General features: G+C 42.1%; 1 protein-coding gene across 1 annotated transcript in view; it reads left to right on the plus strand.

Annotated features, from left to right (window-relative positions):
• The window catches only part of RAB28 (RAB28, member RAS oncogene family), a 135,554-nt gene extending 112,034 nt beyond the window's left edge, over window positions 1-23,520 (plus strand). The window contains exon 7 of the mRNA XM_069494058.1: window positions 23,457-23,520. Coding sequence (XP_069350159.1) covers window positions 23,457-23,465 — 9 coding nt within the window. The 3' untranslated portion in view covers window positions 23,466-23,520. The remainder of the gene's footprint in view (window positions 1-23,456) is intronic.
• The last annotated feature ends 2,141 nt before the right edge of the window (window positions 23,521-25,661 follow it).

Raw genomic sequence — 25,661 nt, forward strand, 5'->3', positions numbered from 1 at the left:
GAGAAACCAAGGTATTTTCTGGCTGATCTAAGTGGGCAGAAGCTGGTCCTCTGGCGCACACAGATTACATTTGGTCTCAGGCTTTGCTCAACTACTGGAATGCCAGAGCAATGAGCAATAATGGTGCCTTTTGCAGTTGTGCAATGTAAGAGACACAAGCCATATTTGACTAGAGATAAAGGAATAGGGCAATGACATTTTCTCAACAGTCCTAGTCCCAGGAGTTGTGGGTGGGTTATTGACAATGAACAGAGGATGCTGTTGAGAAAAGGCATTCCCAGAGCATCTGATGTGATGACTTTGTTTTGAAGATGTGCTCAAGTTACCTTGGTCTTTAGTCTGGGGAGAAGTCCTTCTTTGATACCTGTGTGTGATCACGTTCCTCTGAGCTTCCTCTGAATAGACTCTGGGTGGTGCCTTCAGAAGTGCTTCTGATTCCAATTTTACTCAGCTGCCACTTGGCTCCAAAAGCTTTCTTTATTTGCCAAGGAGCCCTTTGTAGCAGAGTGGGGTGTGGTAGGGAGAGTGTGGATTTTGGAGTTGGGCAGACCTGTATTCATCCTGCTTAGCTATGCAACCTTGGGAGAGTCATTCCCCTCACCAGCTCTATTAAGGTGTAATTGACAAGTAAAAATTATATACATTTAGGGTGCATATGTGATGATTTGATATATGTATACATTATAAAATGATTACCACAATCAAACTAACACACCCATCACCTTACATAGTTACTATGTTTTTTGTGGGGTAAGAATGCTTAAGATCTACTCTCTCGGCAAATTTCAAGTATACAATACAATAGCATTAGAGATAGTTACCATGCTTTACATTAGACCTCCAGAACTTATTTATCTTATTATTGCAAGTGGGGGAAAGTCATTTCTGAATTGACCTCTGTAGCAGAGACTTCTGGTGTCACCCACATCTAGTTCTCAGCCCATGGGAAGAAATTAAAATGGAGAATTTTTAAAAGCACAATAATTCACAACACATGTTTGTTAGCCATCCTAGTGCTGATGCCTGTCATGTGGCCTCTGGAAAACTCCACTCTACTCTTGTGAAAGAATGGGAATGAAAAAGGCAAGTAACATGTCAGTGTTAAGAAAAAGTGCTGACCTTGTAGGCTCTCTGAAAGGATCTTTGGCACCCCCAGCGGTCCCCACATCACACTTCCAGAACAACTGTTATAATATTTCAAATATGTATCAGGGCCTTTGCACAGGGTGTTCTGCAAATTGCCATTCTCTTAGACTTTTGCTTAAGAAACGTCTTTGTTACCTTTGTTAATGAAGCCTAATCTGACCATCCCATTTAAATTGCAATTACTGTCCCACCCTGCTATGGCTGCTCTATTTTTTCCGCAACACTTATCACTTTCCAATATTATTTTATTTATTTATTTACTCTAATATTATACAATTTGCTTACTGTCTGACTCCCTTTGTTAGAACACGAGTTTCATGAAGGATTACTTTTATTCATAGATCTGTTCCCAACACCTAGAACAATATCTAGATGTAGTAGGTGCTCAAGAAATATTTCTGGGGAGGAAGGAAGAAGGAAAGGAGAAAAGAAACGGAGAGAGGGAAAGAACTCTATGAGATCAGACACATTCTAAAAAATTATTTTTAATTGACAAATAATAATTGTATATATTTATGAAGTACAGTGTGATGTTTTGATCTATGTATACATTGTATGATTAAATCAAGTTAATCTACATATTCATCATTGTAATTTTTTTGTGGTGAGAACATTTAAATTTACTCTTTTAGCAACTTTTAAATATACATTACTATTTCTTTTTTATTTTAGCATATTATGGGGGTACAAATGTTTAGGTTACGTATATTGCCCTTGCTCCCCGCCCCCAATCTGAGCTTCAAGTGTGTCTAACCCCCAGACGGTGCACATCACATTCATTATGTATGTATATACCCATCCCCTCCTCCCCTCTCCCATCTGCAACCACATACAAAGACTAACTGCTTGTCTCAGAATGCTAGTTCAAAGACAAGGAGCTTGGGTGAGGTGTCCACTTTGGTTCCAATGACTACAGCCAGAGATGTAGAGTCAGAAGCACAAACATGGTTATAGGAGCAGCTAAATGGGGAGAGAAATTCTCAGAGATAGATGGTCTTTGTGACCTGGGCAGAAAAGGGTAGTTGTCACAGTTCACTCTTCTTGTACTCATGTGAAAATGTTGACTGAGCTTGGGTCCCAGTTGAGAAATGCAGAACTGACAGGCATTAATGCCAACAATAAACACAGACAGAAGTTCAAACCATGATGAGAGTTGGGAGACAGAATATAAACAGAACCCTGACTGGGTCAGCTTTGCTAATTGTTCTTTCCTGCTGCGCTCATTAGCTTCTCTTTTGTCCACTTTTTGTAACATGTGCTTCAATCTTAGAAACAGCAATTTCCTCTTGTGAGGATAAAGACTGCTCTTTTTATTCCATAAGTTACACGCTAAGATTCAGAGCATTTAATGGTGTAATGCAATAAGACCTGAGATGATTGGTTCTTATTTTGCAACATTTAATTGAAGAAGTGTAGAAATGAATGCTACCTGTTGACAGTCACCCCTCATATTCATAACTACTTTTTGTAAAACATGCTAAAAATTAATTGCATAGTAATAATAGTACATGCAAATAGAGCTATTCAAATCAAAGTTCAGAGACTGTAGAGACTACTCCAGAGAGAAAATATATCAAAACCTCACATTGTGTTGGGAGAGACAACCACTCTGCCATTTTGGACATGCCCTAATCCTTTAGGGTACCAGCTGATAAAAATATTCCATTTGCCACTCATAAAGTTAGTGATGTATTTTCCTTTTTTTAAATAAAAGAATATATATTTTCAGTGTGTGGACTTTGTGAGCATGAAGTCAAGATGGGAAAAAGAGGGTCAAGATAGTTGACTAGGGCTGCCCAATGCTCACCTCCTCCACCAAGAACCAATGCAACAAATAAATAACTGCACTTCAAGTAGTGTCTAAAGGAAAACACTGGAATTCAGCAAGTAAGAGATGTAAACCCTCGGAAGCATGGAAGCTTGGGATGGCAGTATAGAGAGGGAAGCAAAATATCCAACCAGGAACATCTTGAAACAAGAGAAACTCCCCATTGTAGGAAAAGTGTAAGCTGGGGAAAAGATCCGCAGGGGTCTCCATTATCAACACAGATGCCTGCAATCCTAGCTATCGGAAGCCCCACAGTCCTTGTGGGCTCTGAGCCCAGTAGAGGGAGCTGCCTGGAGTCTATGTGACTGCATTGCTCCAGAGAAGGAACTCATACTGGAACCCAAGCTTCTATAACTCAGTACCATTTTGAGAACAAGGATCACTGCTGGAGTTTATTCTTCTCTGGGGACCGATGGCCCTTGTGTCTCCACATCCCTGCTGTTATCCCACCACACCCACACAAAATACCACAATGCTATGAACCCAGCTAGACTCAGTGATACAGCCATGGCACTGGCATCTGAGCATAGGAGGTTCCCTACACCTCAAGGAGCAGGCAGCCCAGCACAGTGGGGAGGCCACTTCTAAGACTGGGGGAGCTGACATACATGCTTTCCAGGGCCTAAGAACTACTCATCTGGCACCTATTGCCACAAGCAATCCTGCCCCCTTGACTGCCAGAATAGCTACATAGGGTACACACCCCCTAAGGACTAGGGCCAGTCGACCTGATGCCTGAGCCACTGGTGACCCCACCCCCTCAGTCACCAGAGTCACCAAGTAAATCCCCCAGGGACTGGGGATGGCTCACTCAATGCCAACTAGCAACCCCACCCCTGCAAGTGGTGGAGCTGCTGCATTTGTTTGTATACCCTAGGGCTTGAAAACTGGCTCACCCGTGGCTCCCACTCCCAGCAAAGCCATGCCACTGCCCTTACAAACACCTGCACTCTAGGTCACTGAGGTGCTCACAGATATTGCTTGCTGATGTTAATTACAGCTGAGGAAATCACATGAAGACTTCATTACTATGCCCACCCAGAACCATAGTCAAAGTACCCTACCCAATTGATACTATACGACACACCTACAGAAAAAAGTCTCCCTCTATGAAAACTACTTCATAAAATCAGAAGAGGTGACTGTTATACCAGATATGCAAATATCAATGTAGGGACACAAGAAACATGAAAAACAAAAATAACCCCCCCCCCCAAGTGACACCATCAAAGGAAAATGATTCTTTAGTATCAGGCCCTAAAGAAAAGGAAATTTATCAAATGCCTGAAAAGGAATTTAAAATAATGATCTTAAGGAAAGTCAGTGAGATATAAGAACATGTAGATAGATAATTCAACAAAACAGAAAAGCAAGTCATGATCTGCATGAGAAATTCACCAAGAGACAGACATTGTATAAAAGAACCAAACAGAAATCTTGGAGCTGAAGAATTAAATGAATGAAATAAAAAATACAACTGAGATCTTCAATAACAAACTAGATAAGCCAAGAGGAAAAATTTCTGAATCTGAAGACAGGTCTTTTGAAATAACCCAGTAAGACCAAAAAAAAAAAAAAAAAAAAACAAAAACAAAACCTGCAAAAGGTTGTAGAAAATCTACAAAATTTATGAGACACTATTAAGTGAACAAATATTCACATTATGGTAATTTGAGATGGAGAATAAATGGGAAAAAAATGGAAAATCTATTTAATAAAATAATAACTGAAAATTTCCCAAGTCTTGGGAGAGACATGGACATCCAAGTCCAGGAAGGTTAAAGCTTTCCAAATGCATTCAACCCCAAATGGTCCCACGTGAGTCACATTATGGTCAAACTGTCAAAAATCAAAGAGAAAGAGAGAATCCTAAAAAGAGCAGGAGAAAGACATCAAGCCACATATAAGTAAATTCCCATTAGACTAACAGTGGATTTCTCATCAAAATGTTTATAGGCCAGGAGAGAATGAGATAATATGTTCAAAGTGGTGAAAGGAAAAAAAAAAAAAAAAAAAAACTCTCAGCAAAGAATACTATCCTCAACAAATCAATCCTTTAGAAATTAGGGAGAAATAAAGTCTTTCCCAGACAAATAATAATGGAGGAAATTTATCACTACTAGACTGGACTTTTTACAAGAAATGCTTAAGGAAGTCCTACATCTGGAAGCAAAAGGATGATAACTACCATAATGAAAACAAACAAAAAGTATAAATCTCACTGGAGAGCAGATACACAAATGAGAAACAGAAAAGAATCAAATGTTATCACTACAGATAATCACCAAACTGTGAAGATAAACTGTAAAAAAGGAAGAAACAAAAGATAGACAAAATGACTAGAAAACAATAATAAAATGACAGGAATAAGTCCTCATCTATCAAGAATAACCTGAAAGTAAATGGATTAAACTTCTCAATTAAAATATATAGACTGGCTGAATAGATAAGAAAATAATACCCAGATATATGCTGCCTACAAGTAACTGATTTCACCTTTAAAGATGCACACTGACTGAAAGTGAGGGAATGGAAAAAGATATTCCATGGAAATGGACACTAAAAAATGAGTAGAAATAGCTATGCTTGTATCAGATAAAACAGAGTTTAAGTCAAAAACTGTAAAAAGAGAAAAAGAAGCTCATTGTGTAATAATAGAGGAATCAATTCATCAAGAGAATATAACAATTGTAAGTATATATGCACTGAACACAGGAGCACCCAGACATATAAGGCAAATATTGTTAGATCTAAAGGGAGAGATAAACTCCAATAATATGATAGTTGGGGATTTCAACACACCATACTTAGCATTAGATAGATTATCTATGCAGAAAATCAATAAAAAATCATTGGATTTAACTGCACCATAGACCAAATGGGCTTAACAGGCATTTACAGACATTTTATCCAACAACTACAGTTTACACATTATCTTCAGCACATGGAACATACTCTGGGGTAGATCATGTATTAGTCCACAAAACAAGAGTCAACACATTTTAAAGAATCAAAACCATATCAAGTATCCGTTCTTTCTTTTTAAATTCTTTTCAGCTGTCTAATTGCTATAAATTCTCTTTCTTTGCTCATTAGCCAGTATGTCTCATGGTGACCAGCTGGTTTTTAGAAACTTCCTTTTGTTTTCCATTCTCAATGCTCACAGAGTTGTTTGTTTGTTTTAATGGAGTTAGGCTAAGTATAGAACAATGACATTATTCAAAAACAGGCTTTGTTTTAAAAGGTTTGCAACCATTTTCTTTATTAACACATCTATCACCAAATAAAAAGATCCAACATTTCTTGAATTTTTACACTGGCTGAAGATATTCCTGCAATTTGTAAAATGACTGTTTTTTTTTTTTTTAAGCTACAGAATGATGCACTTCTGTGCAAAAGAATGGAATAAAACTAGAAATCAATAACAAAAGGAACTTTAAATAAAACTAGAAATCAATAGCAAGAGGATGTTTAGAAACTGTAAAAATATATGGAAATTAAACAACATGCTTCCAAATGACCATTGGGCGAATGAAGAAATTAAGAAGTAAATTAAAAAATTTCTTGAAACAAATGAAAAAAGGAAACACAACATACCAAAAACCCAGGTGATGCAGCAAAAGCTGTCCTAAGAGGGAAGTTTATAGCAATAAACACCTACAACTAACAAAATAGAAAGATTTCAAATAAACAATCTAATGATTCACCTCAAAGAGTTAGAAAAGCAAGAACTGATGAAACCTCAAATTAGTAGAAGGCAAGAAATAACTAATATCAGAACAGAAATAAACAAACTATAGACCAAAAAACCTACAAAAGATCAATGAAACAAAAATTTGTTTTTTTGAAAATAATAAACCATTTGCTAGAATAACTGAAAAAAGAAAGAAGATCCAAATAAATAAAATCAGTAGGAGGCATAATAATTGAAAAAGCAGACATAATAACACAGAAACACAAAGGTCTATTAGAGGCAATTATGAATAACTATATACCAACAAATTGGGAAATCTAGAGGAAATAGATAAACTCTTAGACAGATGTAATCTACCAAGATTGATTCAGGAAGAAATAGAAAACCTGAATGAACAATAACAAATAACAAGATTAAATCTGTAATAAAAAAGTCTTTCCAAAAAGAAAAGCCCAGGACTTGATGACTTCATTGGTAAATTCTACCAAACTTTTAAAGAAGGACTAATAACAATTCTTCTCAAACTATTCCAAAAAATTGAAGGGGAACAAATTCTTACAAACTCAGTCTATGAGGCCAGTACTACCCTGATACCAAAACCAGATAAGGACACAAGAAAAACAACAGCCAAAAAATCTACAGGCCAGTATCCCTCATGAACATAGAGGCAAAAATCCTGAACTATTTTTATCCTCTAAAAATACTAACAAGCGAAATCCAACATCATATCAAAAAAGTCATGCACCGTGATCAAGTGGGATTTATCTCAGGGATGAAAGGGTGGTTCAACATGCACAAACCAATAAATGTGATACAGCACATCAACAGAATGAAGGGCAAAAACCATATGATTATGTCAATAGATGCTGAAAAAACATTTGATAAAATTCAACATTGCTTCATGATAAAAACCCTCAACAAATTAGGTGTAGAAGGAACATACTTCAACATAATAAAGGTCATACATGAAAAACCCACAGCCAGCATTATACTGAATGTAGATAAGCTGAGAATTTTTTTCTCTAAGAACTGGAACAAGACAAGGATGCTCACTTTCACCACTCTTATTCCACATAATACTGGAAGTCCTAGCTAGAGCCATCAGGCAAGAGAAAGAAATAAAAGGCATCCAAATTGGAAAGGAGAAAGTCAAATTATCCCTCTTTCTAGATGATATGATTTTGTAGGTAGAAAAACCTAAAGACTCTACCAAAAAAAAAAAAAACCACAACAAAAAACCCCTTAGAACTGGCAAATATATTCAGTAAAGTTGCAGAATACAAAATCAACATACCAATACTGTTTCTATACATGAACAATGAGCTAGCTGAAAAAGAACTCAAGAAGGCAATCTCATTTACAATAGGCACAAAAGAAATACCTAGGAATAAATTTAACCAAGGAGGTCAAAGATCTCTACAAGGAAAACTATAAAATATTGATTAAAAAATGAGGAGGATACACAAAAATGAATTCTTCATGGATTGGAAGAATTAATATTGTTAAAATGATTGTACTACCTAAAACAATATACAGAATTGATGTGATCCTTATCAAATTACCAAATGACATTCTTCACAGAAATACAAGAAAATAATTCTAAAATTTTTATGGAACCACAAAAGACCCCAAATAGCCAAACCTATCCTGAGCAGTTGAACAAAGTTCTACTTGACTTCAAAATATATTTCAAAGCTACAGTAACCTAAACAGCATGGCATTGGAATGAAAATAGACAGATAGACCAGTGGAACAGAATAGGGAACTCAGAAATAAATCCATGTATTTACAATGAATTAATTTTTGACACAGGTACCAAGAGCATACATTGGGGAAAGGACAGTCTCTTTAATAAATGGTGCCAAGAAACGTGGATATGCACATGCAGAAGAATGAAACTAGACCCTGTCTCTGACCATATACAAAAATCAACTCAAAATGGATTAAAGACTTAAATGTAAGAACTGAAACTCTGAAACTACTGGAAGAAAACATAGGGAAAATACCTCATGACAATAGTCTGGGCAAAGATTTTATGGATAAGATCTCAAAAGCACAGGCTACAAAAACTGAAATACACAAATGAGATTACACCAAACTAAAAAATGTCAGCCCAATGGAGAGCCCTTGAAAGGTTGTGAGCAGAAGAGTGACATGATTTCACCTATAACATTTTTGGAGGTATATTTTACATACAGTAAAATACACAAGTCTTAAAAGTATCATTTGATAAGTTTTGAAAAATGTGAAGTCTGTGAGATCATCATTGAAGTCAAGATACAGAGCATTTCTCTCACTCTTGAAATTTCTCTCATGCCCCTTGCTATGGTCTGAATGTTTGCATGCCCCCCCAAACTCATGTGTGGAAACCTAGTTATCTAATGCACTAGTATTAAGGGGTGGGGCCTTTAGAGGGTGATTAGGTCATGAAGGTGGAGTTCTTTTATAGGAGATTAGTACCCTTATAAAAGAAGTTAGAGGGAGTTTATTCACCCTTTCCACAGTGTGAGGGCACAGAAGGTGCCATTTGTGGGAAAGGTACTCTCACCAGACACTGAATCTGCTGGTGCCTTGATCTTGGACTTCCTAGCCTTTAGAACTGTGAGCAATACATTTCTGTTGTTTGTAAATTGTCCAGTCTAAGATATTTTGTTATAGCATCAAGAATTGACTAAGAGAACCCTTTATCTTTTTATTTTATTATGTTTATTATTTCCTTCTATTTCTTTGTGTTTAATTTTCTCTTTTTTCCTAGCATCTAGAAGTGGGAGCTTGGATCAAAGATTGACAAACATTTTCTGTAAAGAGCTAGGTAGCAGGCTTTGGGAGCCCTACACTCTCTGTTGCAATTGCTCATCTCTGTCCTTGTAGCACAGAGCAGTCATAGACAATATGAAATCAACTGAGTATGGCTCTCCAACTTTCAGAGTCTACTCATTTTTGTATATAATATCCAGCTAAAAAGCTATAGTTAGTAGAAAAAGCTGTACTTAGGGAAAAGTACATACACTGCACTTCAGGAGAATGCATTTAACATATCCATATAATGCCATTAATTTCCCTCTAAGCACTGTTTTAGATGAATCCTATAAATTATTATATGCTATATTTTATTATTATCATTCAGATGGAAATATTTTCCCATCTTCATTTGATTTCTTGTTAAACCTGTGGATTATCTCGAAACAATTTACAAATATTTGGTGATTTTTTAGATATCTTTTGCTATACATTTCTAATTTCATTCCAATATAGTTCAAGAACATATTGCAATTTCATTATTTTATTTCTCTTGAATTTACTGAGATTTGTTTTACGGCATAGCATATGGTATATTTTAGTTAATGTTCTATGTGTACTTGAAAAGTAAATGTATTATAATGTCACTGGATGTAACAAATGCCAATTAGGTCAAGTTAGTTAACAGTGTTGTTCAAGAAATTAAACATTCAAATTTAAATTCAAAGCGTATGGATGATGAAATGGTGGCTTTTACCCAGGACAATTGGGATACATTGATTTCCAGCAGTTTGCACTGCAGTTGGTAGGTGAGGGCTTAGGGGGAGGTTTAAGGTTTCTTTAATGCATATTCCCTTGGCTTCCAGGAAGCGCTCTATACAACAGTTCCAATGCTAGATTAACAAATGAGGTTCAACTCCCTTAGCTCACCTCTGTGCTTCCCATGAGGCCAGCTTACTGGATATCTTCAGCCCTCAGCATTCCTCCTGCACAGAGACCACTATCCTGCTTTTTTAAAATAATTCATAGATCTCTACACTCCTGTGTTCCTCTCTTCCAAGTCTTTGCACAGGCTATTTTGTCTGCCTAGAGGGACTTTCCTACCAGAGAACACCTCATCTTTCAAAAGCCTGTTTAGAAGAGCCTTCTGTGATGCTCCCTATGCAGAATGAGCCTTTGTTTCGCTATTCCCCCGTATTACTTGGTAAACACCTCATTATAGAACCTCAGCAGATAAGCTAATAAAGTCTCCACCCTGTGCTGGGCACTGTGCCAGGGGTTAGGACTCACAGGTGAATAATATTTTGTTCTTGCTCTCTAGGAGTTTGCAGCCTGATCTTGTTACCACACTGTAATGGGATTTTTAGTATACAAAGCTATCTCTTGCTAGACTGCCTGCCACTACACCTAATGGGGACAGATCTATACCTTCTCATATTTCTGTTCCAAGCATCAAGCATCAGACATGACATATAATAGGGGCTTAAATACTTGACAAATCAATTTATTCTAAGAATGGGACCTTTATTCTTGAAGGCTTGTTACCATTAGTGGTGAATTTGGGGGCTTGGGTGTGATGGAATCCCAGCCACACTGTTTATACCCTCAAGAATTAAAAGCACTTCCTCTATGTTCTGAAATTATACCTAGAGGCATGCACAGTAGGAACTTAGTTCAAAGATCAGTTAATTAATCCAATATTTAAAAAAATGTGCATATTTTTTGCACGGAATACAAGCTGATTTTTGGTGGTAGATGGAGATGCATTTTTAAAAAGTTATATATTTTTAACATATGTTAGAAAAATATATAAAGCATACCCATGATTTCCTGGATATTATTGTTTGACAAGTGTGTGAGCATAAAGGCAAACAGTAGATAATCATGTTTTAAAAAATAGAATAGGCAATGCGAAGGAATGGTAGAAAGCAAGAAGGTGGTACATGAATGAGAACAGTTTACTTATTTTACAGATGACTAAACCAAGGCAAGAAAGAGTTTTGCTTAAGGTCCCAGGGTTTGAGAGTGGCTGGGCAGGAATTAAGTCTCCAACCACACCAGCCTGGTCTCCAGCTGGAGAACTTTCTGGGTTGTGTTCCTAACTCCAGGTGGTTGTAGAGGACAGACTGGAGAGTAGGAATTTGGGCGTGGGCACCAGGTGGCCTGTTTGGAGCTGTGGAAGAGTGTGGGAAAGAAAGAGGAAACCAAAGGGAACAGAGAGGACCGGGGTGTGATAATAAGCCTTCAGTTCAGTCTGGGCTGCCGACATCGGTGGGTGGCCTCTCCCCAGGTTAATGCTCTTCTCTGCAGGGACAGGGTGGAAGCTTCACTTCAAGAGAGGCTGCTGCCCTTAGCTGAATATTAATGCCAGCGGACCCTGGTACCAGAAAAGGGCCAAGTAAGGGTTTTTTTTTTTTTTTTCCATTCATACCTAGACAGTGTCTCTTTTAATTTTGTTACACCATGTAGTACTCTTTGGTGTCTTTGGATTGGAGGTATGTTTTCATCCCAATGGAGGAACTTTTCTTTGGGGATTGGGTTGGAAAGGACAGAAGAAAAAATCCCACTGTCCTTCTATCTGCTGTGCCCCACCCCACCCCTGCCAAAGACTGCAGCGAAGAGCAAACTCGCTCTACCCAGAGCTAGTTCTTGGGAGAAATCTGACCGCCTCTGCAGGGATCTGTGAGCTATCTTTGTGCTGCAGTTGGCTGGCTCTCCTTGGAGTGAATGTTGTGTTGGGTTCCTTGATTTCCTTGGATGGTTGGATCTTTTATGCCAGGATTCAGTGCAGAAAAACTTGCCCTCCAAGCTTTCACCACAGATCATTCCATTTTTTTTTCATTTGTTCAACAAATGTGTATTAAGCACCTGTGTGTCAAATGCGATCTGGGGTCCTAGAGATACGATAGAGAAAAAGCAGGCAAGATTCCTGCCCTCTCACTTCCTAGTGGGGAGACACCAATACATGAATAAATGCATGAATCTCTATGCATGAATCTCCAGTGATGGAGAGGCCTGTTTTAGAGGGGTGGGCAGGGCAGGGCAGACCCCCAGGAGGAAGTGACTGTGGGTTGTGACCTGCAGAATAAGGGAGCAGCAGCCACATGAAGAGGTCAGGATAGAGCCCTCTCGGCAGAGTGAGCAAGTGCAAGCAATAGGGGGTGGGAGAGAGTTTGGCACCTCTTCTGAAGGCCAGTGTGGCTGGAGTGCGGTGGTGCTGAGTGGTGGGAAGGAGACTCTGGAGAAATAGGCAGGAGCCAGACCGTGCTGGTCCCTGTAGGCCCTGGTAAGGAGGCTGGATTTTCTTGGAAGAACAACCAGAAGCCACTGAAAAGCTCAACATCAGTGCTCGTGGAGGAGGAGGTGGCCAGCAATGCAGCCCAGGGCCAGCTCAATTCCAAACACCAGAAAGAGAGATTTGAGGCTGTGTCATCCTGTCCTCTGTGTCCTGCTAGCTTTTGAGTACTATTGTCATCTTTTATAGAGGGACTCTTCACAATAGCCTTGTAGACCTCATTATTTATAATGAATCTGGTTGAAGATATAAAGCTTTGTTTGAAATAACTCTAATGAGAAATTTCCTTTAGAGTCCAGTGCTAGAAAAAAAATTCATCTTTTGAAAAACAATATGTGTTTTTACTTCTCTTTGACAGAAAGAATTAAAGAACTGCCTCTGGTTGGTTTCCTTTCCCCTTTGGTTGCTGGGATGCTCAGGGTAAAATCTGTTGCCCTCCAAATAGCTGTGGTGTAGCCTTCATGATCTGAATATTTTGACTCTCTTTCCTATTATAGGTCTTGACTTCCATTTGAAAAAAATATAGTCATCTTGTTCCTGATTTTTTTCAAATCTCTTCTGTAGTGAAGCAGGCTTAAATAATTTTTAAAAAGTGTACGTTTCCCCTAATGATATTCTTAATCAATATGTTGTCCTGCTGTGGCCCAGGCCAGAGCCCCTTCCATTCTCTGACTTTCCAGATTACCACCTTTGAGGCCCAGGGAGGTCCCCTGTCCTCCAAGAGCTCTTCCAAATTGCTGCTGCCCTCCAAAGTCCCGTAGCTATCCTGGTGAATACCACGCTGCTTAGTCCTGGACCAAGGCCTGACTTGCATCTTTCTTAAATAATTTCTTGTGTGCTAGTTTTCTCTCTAATTAGATTATATTTTTAAAGTCAGGGACCAGAATTTAATAAAACTCCCATTGACTGAGTGCCTATTCAGTGCTAGGTCTTTATAAAAACTAGCTTCCTAATGCTCACAACTAACCTATGAGGGAGGGATTGTTTCTATTTATAGAGAAGAAAACTGAAGCTTGGAAGTTGACTGTAAATGTGACCAGGGTACGAGTGGGCAGAGCCAGGATTCACACCCTGTCTGGCTCCAAAGCCTGTGTCCCTGGAGCCACACTGTTCCTTATATTTCTGAGGTCACTGTGGGCTCCCAACAAGAGCTGCCTCTCATGTCACCACGGGGATATCTCCTACCTACTCTCTGTGGCTTGAAATCCTTCTAACAGAGAGTAGATTTTGTTTAGGGCATGAAACTATATTTTAACTCAAATACCCCTACAAAAAAAATCACATTCACCACTTCAACATAGAGTTTTCAGGCATGCAATGAGCACTGGGTCCCATCTCAGATGCTGGGGAGGAGACAAGGGTGAATGGCACATGGTCTCTATCCCCATGGAGCCCATAGTCAAGGGCTCAGAGTAGATTCTTTCCTGAGCATCTACTTTAGGAGTGGTGGGAAGGGTACCCTCCTTGTTAAAGTGGTAGAGAGACAGGGGAAGGCAGAGAAGATGCTACTCAAAGCCTGAGTTATTCTTTAGTGTATTCATTCAAAAGATACTTGAATGCCTGTTGTCAGCCAGGTGCTATTCCTGCCACTGGGGCGACGGTGGTGAACAACACATGCCCACGTCCTGTTCTAGAGTGGGCAGAGAGATCACGAACAAAGCAATACAACGAACTATATAGCATGTTAGGAGGTGATACGTAGTGGAGAAAGTAAAGCAAGGAAGGGATATAGATAGTGTGTGCATGTAAGTGTGTGTGGGGGTGGGGAGTAGCAGTTTGACGTTCAGGCAGCCCTCACTAAGACAGCGTTTGAGTAAAGAACAGAAGGAGATGAGAAAGCAAGCCACAGGGATCTCTGAGGACAAGGATTCCAGGCAGAAGGAAGAGACAGTGCAATGGGCCTGAGGCAGGAGTGCGCCTGGAGTGTTGGAGAAACAGGCGGGCAGGTGTGCCTAGACTGGAGTGAGTAAAGAGAGAAGAGTGGGAAATGAGGGCAGAGATGAGGGCCAGGGGGCTCAGTGCCTGACAGCTCCTTGCAAAGAGTTTGGTTTTTACTTAGAGAGTGATTCGGAGTCACTGGAGGCTGTGAGTGGAGAAGGAACATGATATGACCTTCTCTTTAACAGACTTACTGTGGCTTCTGGGGTGAGAATGGGCCCAAGTGGGTGCTATGCAATGATTTATATCCTCTGAAAATTCATCTGTTGAGGTCCTGCCCCCTGATGTGATAATATTTGGAGATGGGGCCTTTGGGAGGAAATTAGATTTAGATGAGGTCATGAGGATGGGGCCCCCATGGTGGGATTAGTGTCTTTATAAGAAGAGGAAAAGAGCCCAGAGCATGTGTGCGTTCTCTCTCTCTCCCTCTCTCTCCCCATATGAGGACAGGGAGAAGGCATTGTCTACCACCCAGGAAGAAAGCCCTCGCCAGGGACTGAATCTGTGGGCCCCTTGATCTTGGACTTTTCAGCCTCCAGAACTGCAAGAAACACATGTCTGTTGGTGAAGCCGCCTTGATTATGTATTTTGCTATAGCAGCCAGTGCAGACTGAGATGGGGGGCAGGGCTGAGAGCAAGGAAATCTGTGGGGAGAAAAATGATGGTGGGACAGAATGTAGCAGGGGAAGTGGTGAGAAATTTGATTTTGGATACATTGAGAGGGAAAGATGTGTGTTATAGAAGAGCAGATTAAGGATGACTGAGGATTTGGGACAATAACATGGAAGGATGGAGCTACCATTCACAAGATGGAGAAGACACCAGGATGAGCACATTTGGGAGAACAGAACAAAAGCTCATTTGCGGGTGTGTTAAGTTTGGAGACCTGTTAGCCAAGTGCTGGGGGGGGGGGCGGGGGCGGTATATTAGTGCGGAGTCCAGGGCAGAGGCCCCAGACTGGAAATAGGAATCTATGTTAGGATTTCAACACCAGCATTAGGGAGATTCATACACTCTGAGCCTTTTCTCGTCCGTAAATTGGACATAATAGTATCCTTAGTGGTAGAGAGAACCAGATAGGATAGAAAGGACAAATGGATGTACATTGCACAGATGCAAAAAGCTGTTATTTCCTCAACTGGCCACTTACCAGTGAAGGCATCTGAGGGCAGTTTAAGCCTGTGCTTTTCAAAGAATCTAATGATGCTTCCTACATTAGAATCAACCACCATAAGAAATGCAGATTCTTGGCCCATTTTGACCTCTAGAATCAGAATTTTTAAAGATAGTACTCAGGAATTCATTTTTCTACCTCTCCCCAGGTAATTTTCATGCACCTAAAAGCTTGAGAATTATAGGTATAGGTAAAAATACCTCTGCCAAGATAGGCATATCCTAGGTTATCAAAGAAAATTACTTTAAGAGGTGAACATTCTTAGGGGATGATCAGTGTCTTCTACCATGTACAGGGAACAGCTCAGGTAGGAACGGCTGGGGCTGGAGGTGGGCTGATCTTTGGGCAGAGGGCACAGGAGTGGCTATTGGCCAGGCAGGGGTCAACATGAGCATACCAGGGGTGGGTGGAATCAGTGGGTAGTACACACCACAGCCATGGCCAAGTTAAGAAATCCAAATTAAATTTGGAAAGTGAGAATGAGGCTGGAAACCAAATGGGCAGTTATTAAAATGGAGCAAGAAAGTCAAGTCAGGAACAAAGTGAGATTCCAAAAGGAGCCCAGAGGGTGAGCCTGGAAGGAGGACAGCTGGTGGCACTTGTATTGGCCTCCATTGACTAGGCGTGGGCCGGGCGCGGTGGCTCACGCCTGTAATCCTAGCACTCTGGGAGGCCGAGGTGGGCGGATCGTTTGAGCTCAGGAGTTCGAGACCAGCCTGAGCAAGAGCGAGACCCCATCTCTACTAAAAATAGAAAGAAATTATATGGACAGCTAAAAATATATATAGAAAAAATTAGCCGGGCATGGTGGTGCATGCCTGTAGTCCCAGCTACTCGGGAGGCTGAGACAGGAGGATCGCTTGAGCTCAGGAGTTTGAGGTTGCTGTGAGCTAGGCTAACGCCACGGCACTCACTCTAGCCTGGGCAACAGAGTGAGACTCTGTCTCAAAAAAAAAAAAAAAAAACAAACAAAACAAAAAAAAAAAACATTGACTAGGCGTGTGCAGCGGCATGGGCTAGTTTCACCGTTGGAACTGCAGCTCTCTAAGGGCCACGTTCTATCTGTAGGAGACCAGCCAGGGTGATCATGCTAGAGGTACTGGTCGGCGCCATCTCACTCTTGTGCAGCCCCAGGTCTCGGAAAGAGGCCCAGTGGCTGGGACCTCCCTCTGCAAGATCAGCCTTTCTTTGTTCTCACCAGTCCCTGCCCTCTCCCTGCGGAGTCCTCCTCACCACCACGTAGGTGGCAATTGATCCATAATGGGCATGTTTTTATTATAGTAATGGTACCACTTTTTGCAGAAAAGAGCAATGCAATTTTGTTAATGAAAGTCATGTGTTGAGACAGGGTTGGATGGGAACTTTTGGGTCTGGCTTGGCCCCAGCTGAAAACCTTGAGGGGGGGAAAACACAAACTTTCAGGGCCACGCCCAGAAAGACCCATTTACCTCTGTCAGGCCCATCTGCTTTGCATTAGAAAAATAGTAACAGCCCTCTTCCAGTGCCTTTTCATAAATATAAAATGGGTAATAAAATGGTTATTAGAATGTAATCAATGGTGCTTATGTTTTCTTTTGTGAGGACATTGATGGTGAATTCCCACGTAATCCCATCAGCAGCTGGGTCTGCAGGGGATCTTTTCCTTGTGTCTGGCCAAAGCCCATTTTGCTTCTTGGCCCTCGGTAGGTCAGAGGACAGGCCCCCGAATATTTGCCCCCCATGCCAGAGAAGCATCTCTGTGGATTTTCACCTTGGAGAGAAGTGAGGTTGACTCCAGGGTTCCCCCAGGGGAAAGCCACCCTGCTTAATAGCTTTAAGGTTGGGATTAAATGAACAAACACTGATAAAGGGTTTAAGCCTAAATGGGCATCACGTGGCTCGGGCTTAGTTCGCTTTCCTCACTTCCCCAGCTTGCCTTGTTTAAATGTTTGAATATTTCAGAGCAACTTTCAGGATATTAAGAAAATTAAGGGTACTTGTCAAGAAAGTCCAAACCTTCCACATAGAGGAAGCCCACATTATTTTCCCTTTCCCTTGCAAAGCATTAATCAAAAGTCTCTCCCAATTCAGAACTTGACCAAATCAAGTTCTGCAATGGCTAGCAGGGCCCTACCTAGATTTTGTTTGTCTTTTCTTATTAATTTAAAAAAATAATGATATTTGGTTTTGTATCAGATTGCAAAACTTTTGGACATAAAAACTGGATATTTTTTTCCACTTCAAGGTTTTTCATTTTCCAGCAAAGGTTTAGGTGCATGGTAAATGTTTGTTGATTGGTTGGCGATGGCAGTATCTCTAGTTATTAATATATTTGTTTGCTTTTTAAGTTCAGCATTACTGACAGGCATTGTGCTAGGAATAGGAGAAACTCATACAATAATAGTAGCTAACTTCCTTTGAGAACTTACTCCATGATAGAACATTATGGGTATTAACCCTTTAATTCTTACACTAGTCTTATGAGTGTCTCAGAGTCACAGGCTGAGCAATAAAGGTGGTCTGACTATGGTACTGTCTTCTTAACCACTGCTACCTGATGACTGTATGAGGCCTGGGCCCTCCTCTCAAAGGGCTTCCCATCAAATGGAGGTCAGTGCTGGGAGTGGAACAGATGGATAAGTAGATATGTGACTATAGGATGAAGCTCAGTGGGACAGAAGGCTGAAGAGGCAGGTAGGGACAAGATTCTCAGGGCCCAGAATGCTAAGGGAAAAGTTGGGCCAATTGGCCTTCTGGAAATTCCATAGAATAAGGCCTGCAACCATCAGGGATCGCTTCTTTGTCTGCTAGTGATGGGCTCCATTCTTCCCTTCTGAAGTCAATTGGCACAGGTGAGGGGGGTGCCTGGGTACCATATTGGAATCACAGACTGTCAGTGCTATGTGCCTTAGCAGCCGTGGTCAGGCTCCCACACAGTGCACTAATCCTGGGAGCATGTCACGCATCTCTGCTTACATGCTCTCAGTGATGAAGATCTCACTACTTCACCAGATGGCTCATTCCATCACTGGGCAGCTCCAGTGTTGAGCTGAAATCATTTTCTTCCAACACTGATATGATGGTGTTCTGCCTTTTTCCATATGTCAGTTCTTTCTGGGTTCCCTGAGTCATGTCTTCTCCCAGACAACATTTACAGGTCCTTCAGTTGTTTCTCACAGGGCATGGTTTCTACAGTTCATTTGTCACTTTATTCATTCAACAAACACTGGGCTAGATTCTGGGGAAGCAAAGATAGTTTAAACTTTGGCCTGCCCTCAAAGAGTTTATAATAGTGAGGGAGAGATAGATATAAAAGCCAAGATTCCCCAGGCAGTTTGATGGGAGCTACAGTGGCTGTCTGGGCAAGGTCCTTACGAACACAGAGGAGAAAATTCCCCTCCCAGAGGTGTTAGTTTCTGGCCACTCTAATGAGAGGGCTCCCTGTGGCTCTCTCCTCACCATGCCTCCATTCTTCTTGCTACATCCTCTCCCCAGATGTCATCACAAATACCAGTGGCTTCAAGAAAAACACACATGCAAATTAACTCCAAAATCCTTGACCCTAGTTCAAACACCTTCCACTGATTTCCAGACCTGGTTGTCCCTGTGCCCTCTGGATGCTGCCATTAGTGATCCCAAAGCCACTTTTAGCTCAACACATTGCCCACCAAATTCACGATCTTTTCCCCAAAACTTTCTCAGAGAGGTTAAGGCAACTGGCTTCTCATCACACAGCAAGCAAGTAACTGTGACCAGATTCAAACCCAGGACTGTCAAAGTCCATACTTGTCCTGCCACTTGCCACAGTCTTTGGGACAGGAGACAAGAACTGTGCCTAGTCTTTCCCTCTTGTTCTATGTCTTTTCTTGGCGCTGCCCTCTTCCATTTAGCTCCATTCCGTATTTCGCTGCCCCTTCCTGGGAGTTCCTCATCTCAGTAAGAAAACCAGTGTTTACGACGTCCCCTTCCTGAGGTCTTCGTGTGTGAAACCTCTGCTTTCACTGTGACTCATGACGGCAGAAAAATACATTCTCTGAGACCAGAGGTCCTCCCAACCCTCAGTAGGTATTCGGTTCTGTCACTCCATTCTTGTAGCTTTCCATTAGAGACTGAATCGGTTTTACTCTCCGTGGTATCTGCAGGCTCTGGAGTAGCACTTGGCTTAAGCTGGTACTCTGCATCTGCTCAGTGGTTGAACAAATACTGTCTCTGTACCAGGCCAGAATATTTTTCTTGAAACTACGTCCATATATAAAGGTTAGCTTTAGAATGCTGGGTTTGAAAGTCTGGCCAATTATTGAGAATGCAATTCAATTTAACATCCATTTATTGAGCAACCACAGTGTACCAGATCTGGTGCTGGGTACTGGGGTTTCAGCTAGGGGTAAGACGCAGCCACAGGCTTCAGGCGGCTCATAGGGAATAGAGGCGGGAGGCGGAAGTGGCAATACAGTAATTGCATGGCAGTGTTATTGGTGCAAGACAAGAAGCGCTGAGGCAGGGCAGAGGAGGGAGGACTAACGCTATGGGTTGGAGGGGATGGCAGTGCGTGGCAAGGTTCAGCTCCACAGACCCTGGGATCCACGGCTAACTTTCCAGAGCCTGAGCATGACTTTCTCCATCTCTCTTGGGTGGTGGTGAAACTTCTTTTAGCACCTTAAGGAGAAGTAAAATCTCGAATTAGAATATTTTAGAGGGAAAGAAATATGAGAAACATTGAGTCTAGTGAATTCCCAACTTCCTTTCTATAGCAGAAACTTCAACCTAAATCTTACCAGGACACCCATTCTGCAAAACGGATCCAACCAGAGTCTCTTTGACAGCTTGAAAACGATGGTCTAGGCCAACCCTCTCATTTTTCAGGTGTGGAAAATGAGTCCCAAAGGCCCCAGAGCACACGGGTGGCAAATCCGCAACGGCTGCGGAGTCTGCGTGCCAGGTCTTTGCTCCGCACCGAGGCTGTGGGCGGTTCGGGGTGAGAGGCTGTCGGGCAGCCGATCCGGCCTGAGATAAACCATCAGGTGGGGGAAGCAATTATATTTTGCCCAGGCGAGAGCTGCTCGTCCCATTCTCCCTCCCTGCAGGCTATGTCAAAACACGAGGGCAGGATCCTGCTTATTCTCACGTTTTAAAAACATACAGTGGACTTGTGTTTACAATACTGCGAAGGGATATGACGCGTTATGACAGCGGAGCGCACCACCCTGGAAAGAGCCACCCTGTGCTCGCTGCGGCTCTCTCCTTCCGAGACCACGACCACAACGCTCTCCTCTGGGCTCCAATTCCGAGGTCTTGCCAAGGGATGTCTCTGAGCTGCACGCAGGACTTAAACAATATTATACGTTGTGCAAACAAACAGCACCAACAATGATCTGACCTTGGATCAGAGCCACGTCTGTCTGGGTCACTAAGCCTGGGATTCTAGCAGTGGGGAAAGCAGATTAGGCATCAGAATTCCAGTTCTAGACCCCTCGTTTTCTGCTTCTCTCGGACTTATAGGTGGGCTTTTTAGTTCTCTTGGCATCAGCTTCCCCATCTGAAAAATGGCAGAGCTATGTAGCTTTGAGCTCATCCTCTGGTTTTCATACTTGTGTGTGTTGCAGTGAAGTTTCTTTTTGAAATGGAATCTTACAGGCAGATCTAAAATATAAAACAGATTAAAGCCAAGGCATTCTGGTGACAGCAGGAGAGGTCCTGGTTATCACCATCGCTTCTGCTCGAGGCTCTCTGAGTTATCTTTGTAAATTCCTAGGGTCCTCAGAACATGGTTGGATACCACTTGGCTACATGACTTCTCAAGTCCTTTCTGGCTCAAACATTCTACGTTCTATGATCCCATAAATAATTCAATGCTAAGTCACACTTGTGACTCCAAAAATATGTATGCATGTGTGTGAGAGAGAGAGACGGGGGAGAGAGAAAGAGAGAGAGAGAGAGAGAAAGAGATTGATTGATTACAGATTACAAGTGGCCATTTTATTTTATTTTGATCAAGACCTTGCATTTTTAATTCATTTTTTCTTGATCATAAAAGTAAGACATTGATTCTTAGAAATAAGATTACTATAAAATAAAAGTCATGTGAAATCCTGCCCCCCTAAATTGAAATTACATTGAAAGATTACTCTGCCACTTATAGGACCTTCCAGGTTGAACGAGCACAGCTCAGAAGACAAATGGGTGAGGCTGCTCGGCTTTGCTGGTTGGGAGATGATCACAGTTTCTGTCATCTATGCATCCCCTAACAGTGATCACCAAATCATGTCCTTGTGCTATTTAGGACCCCCTTGGTCCTCAAAACCATAGGAAAAGAAAAGTGATAAGAGAAGTGTGTCTCAGAGAGGGAGAGAAAATGCCCAAGACTGAACGGTGAGGAACCAGGAGTGGAACTCCTTAGGTGGCTTCTGTCTGAGACAAACAACACTTCTCTCGTTGTCACTTCGATTCGTTTTCTTTGTCTTCATCTTTCTTTTGTTTTTCCTGCAAGATTGGGCAGGAGCTTTGTGTCTTCATCTTGGCCCCTGGTTGCCACCCCCACCCCAAATTCATTCCCGCACCAGTTCCCTCCCTCCTCCCCAGTTCTCCAGCTCACATCTCAGACCCCCAGAGTCCAGGAGGAGAGTGATTTTGAGAATCGAATTCACCGTAGAGTGAAGATGGATGTGGTCACTGGCGCTCATTGTCAATACTGCCCTCCCTAGGTGTGCCTTCCTGCACCGCAGGGAGCTATAGAACTACATTTCCCTGGGTCCTTGGTGGCTCAAGCGCTAGGTACATCTCAGGTGCAGTTAGCACTTGCTTCACTTTTGGGAGGTGGGAGTGAAACTGCTGCTCCCTGTAGTTGATGACAAATTCAATACATACTGAGGAAGCTTCCTCCTCACTTTAAAGTTTATGAACGAACACTTTGAGGTCATCTCTTTGAGCAACCATCCTCTCTACCATACACCTGATTTCACTTAGTTTCCTCAGTGAGAAAACTCAGCTTTTAAGCTGTAAAATGGAAGTAAGAATATCGCATTCCTAGGGGTTTTTGAAGGCAAAATGAGATGATGCGTGGGAAGTACTCAGCACATAGTTGGCAGTGTAGGAGCTGATAGATTCAGTTCCTTTTCCATTCCTTACTCTGCCCTAGGCCTTGACCCCCCTTCCCTGGACAGAGATCAGCCTCTGTCTTGAAGTAAACCTAAAGCCAGCACTACGACAGTTTCCCAAACTGTTCCACGGAATGCCTGTTACTGTCTCCTCAGACACTAGGGTTCCAAGCACACAATTTGGGAACCACTGCCCAAGAATGTTATTCCTGGAGAGGACCTTAGAGATCTTTGAATTTAAAATCCTTCATTGTAGGGAGACTGAGGCTCAAAGAGGGAAAATAGCGCTCCTAAGGTTGTCTAGCAAGTGACCCATGGGAGAATCCTGGTCTCCTAATTTTAGGGTCAGGAGGAAAAGTTACTAAATGCCTCTGAGCCTCAACTTCCCTATCTGTAAAATAGTTATAATAATGCCTATTCTTCCTTCTATTTGTGGGACAAATCACAATGAAATATTTGTGAAAGTGATTTGGAGATACACACATACACACGTTTGGATAGGCTTTATATGAAGGTAAGGCCTTATTAATGTTCAGTATTTGATTTATTAATTAATTAATTACCCACAGGTTTACTGAGCACCTTCCCTCTGCCAGTGACTATCTCAGTGCTGGGCGTACGCGGAGAAGAAGACGGACCTGGTGGTTGCCTTCCTGAGCTTACAGGCAGAATGAACGGGAGCTGACAGCAAACAGGGAGACACGCAGAGAACAAATTAACAACGGATAAACTAGAGAGCTTTGGAAAGTGCTAAGAGCTCTGAAGAAGTAGGGTGTTGCAATGAAGAGCAGCAGGGGCTGTTTTAGGCCCGGTGCTCACACAGCCTCTCAGTGACCTGACAGCACTGGCTTTGGATGGACAGAAGGAAACAGGTGGGGGAAGGGTCCGAGAGCAGAGCAATCCTGCAGACGGAGGGCTGGAGCAGAGGCCTTAGGTGAGGCAGGGGTGGCGCCAGCTGTGGCCCTGCAGGGAGAGGGGCCCACATCACTGGGGGCCGTAGAGTAGTGCCCAGAAAGGGAAACGGGTAGCAGTTTGGGGATCCAAGTTCTAATCCTGACTTTGCCACAGAGTAACACACCGTATCGTAGCCCCAGCCTCAGTTTCCTTATTGGTCAAATAGGAACATAAATCCTGCCCTTACCCAGAGGTACGCTACGAGGGAGGCACGGCCTAAGGGTGACTGTCTCAGGCCCTTCCTAGAGTCTCAGCTGCAAGGGTGAAGGGCCCCCAGACCATGCACCGGCACACACAATGCAAGCCCAGGGCCGGCCCCATGGACGACAGGCGTGGCGGCGGAGAGCGTCTGCTTTTTCTTTCGTGGACTTGAGCCTTCAAGTCTTTGGACTGAGTGCCAACAATAATTCATCAGGAACGCTTTACAACTCAGCATTAGAAAACCTGTTAGGAGACAGATCACCCACAGGACAGCCTTTGAGAAGGAAACGTGTTCAGGGCTGGTGACCTCAGGATGATTAATGATTTTTAACAGGGTGAACTCTGTCCTCCACCTTCCATATGCTGTTCTTGCACTCCCTCCCTTACCCAGCTTATGAGCAAGGGGGGGGGAGAGGAGGGAGGGAGGAGAGAGGGTAGGAGTGGGGAATTCTTGAAGGGCATAGCCCACTAATCATAAGGAAAGTGCCAGTACAGAGCCCTATGTCAGGAAGGCAGGAAGGTCTTATTGTTATTATCATACTTTTATTTTTTTGCAAAAACAGTAATGCAAGTTTTATATCTTGAAATTAGTGCAATGTGTCTCAACTCTCAAGGAGCTCATCCGTGTTATGCACTTTGTGCAGCACCCTGCGCCATCAGCCATTGTTGTTATTATCTCTCCATCTGCGTGGATCCAAACCCTGACTTTATTGAGTATGGGTTGTATCAAAAAAAGAAATCATGCTTTTATGTTTTGATTTTCAAAGTCATGGTAACTTGATTTTTACTTTGTTAGATTAAAAAAGTTACAACAGTGATATAGGTTGTTTTAACAAACCAAAACCAGAGATTTATTAGAAGAAAAATTTGTGGTCTTCTCCCATACCCTTCTGTAGTCTCACACCACTGAGACTGATCATTGTCAAATCAGTGCAGTCCCGGGCTGTACCAGTTAAACCAGAGCAATGTCCCGAAACGTGATGCTGCAGAGCATGGATGTTCAGCTGCAAACTGAGCACAGTGGGAGCCCTTTCCAATTTTGTGGGAAAAGCAAATTTATCATGATGGGAATGATAGCTAATATTTATTGATTATTTCCATTAAAGGTACTCTTCTGTTCCAATGTATTACGTGTTTTGTTTAATCCTCGTGACAGCCATTGTAGGTACTTGCAAATATTCTCTCCATTTTACAGATAAGGAGACTGAGCTATGGAGTGAGCTTGGAAGTGGGAGAACCAGGATTGGAGTCCAGGAGGTCTCAGGCTTAGCCCCTGAGCTCTGCTGAGTGAACTTTTCTTAATTTGAAGTCTCTCTCCTATAATCTTTCCTAAAACCTTGTTGGCTTCCCTAAGTGTCTGCTTGCAAGTCGTCATAGGCAGCAGAATAAATGAGAAGATAGCAGGTGATTAATAAAGGATGAGGTTCTTTTCCTCCATGCTCACTGTGACAACTATTCCCTCTATGGGTCCTTGCTCTGGGTGAGGATTAATGTCATGAGCGTATATTTTTCTACTCCTAGAACTGTTTCTCCACCTCTTCTGCTCCATTGTAACTTGGCTTGCATGACCTCTCCATGGCTAGGGAGACAGAGCTGTGATCTTTCCTTCCAGGTGGCGT

This window comes from Eulemur rufifrons, chromosome 19 (assembly GCF_041146395.1).
Source record: "Eulemur rufifrons isolate Redbay chromosome 19, OSU_ERuf_1, whole genome shotgun sequence".
Lineage (NCBI taxonomy): Eukaryota > Metazoa > Chordata > Mammalia > Primates > Lemuridae > Eulemur > Eulemur rufifrons.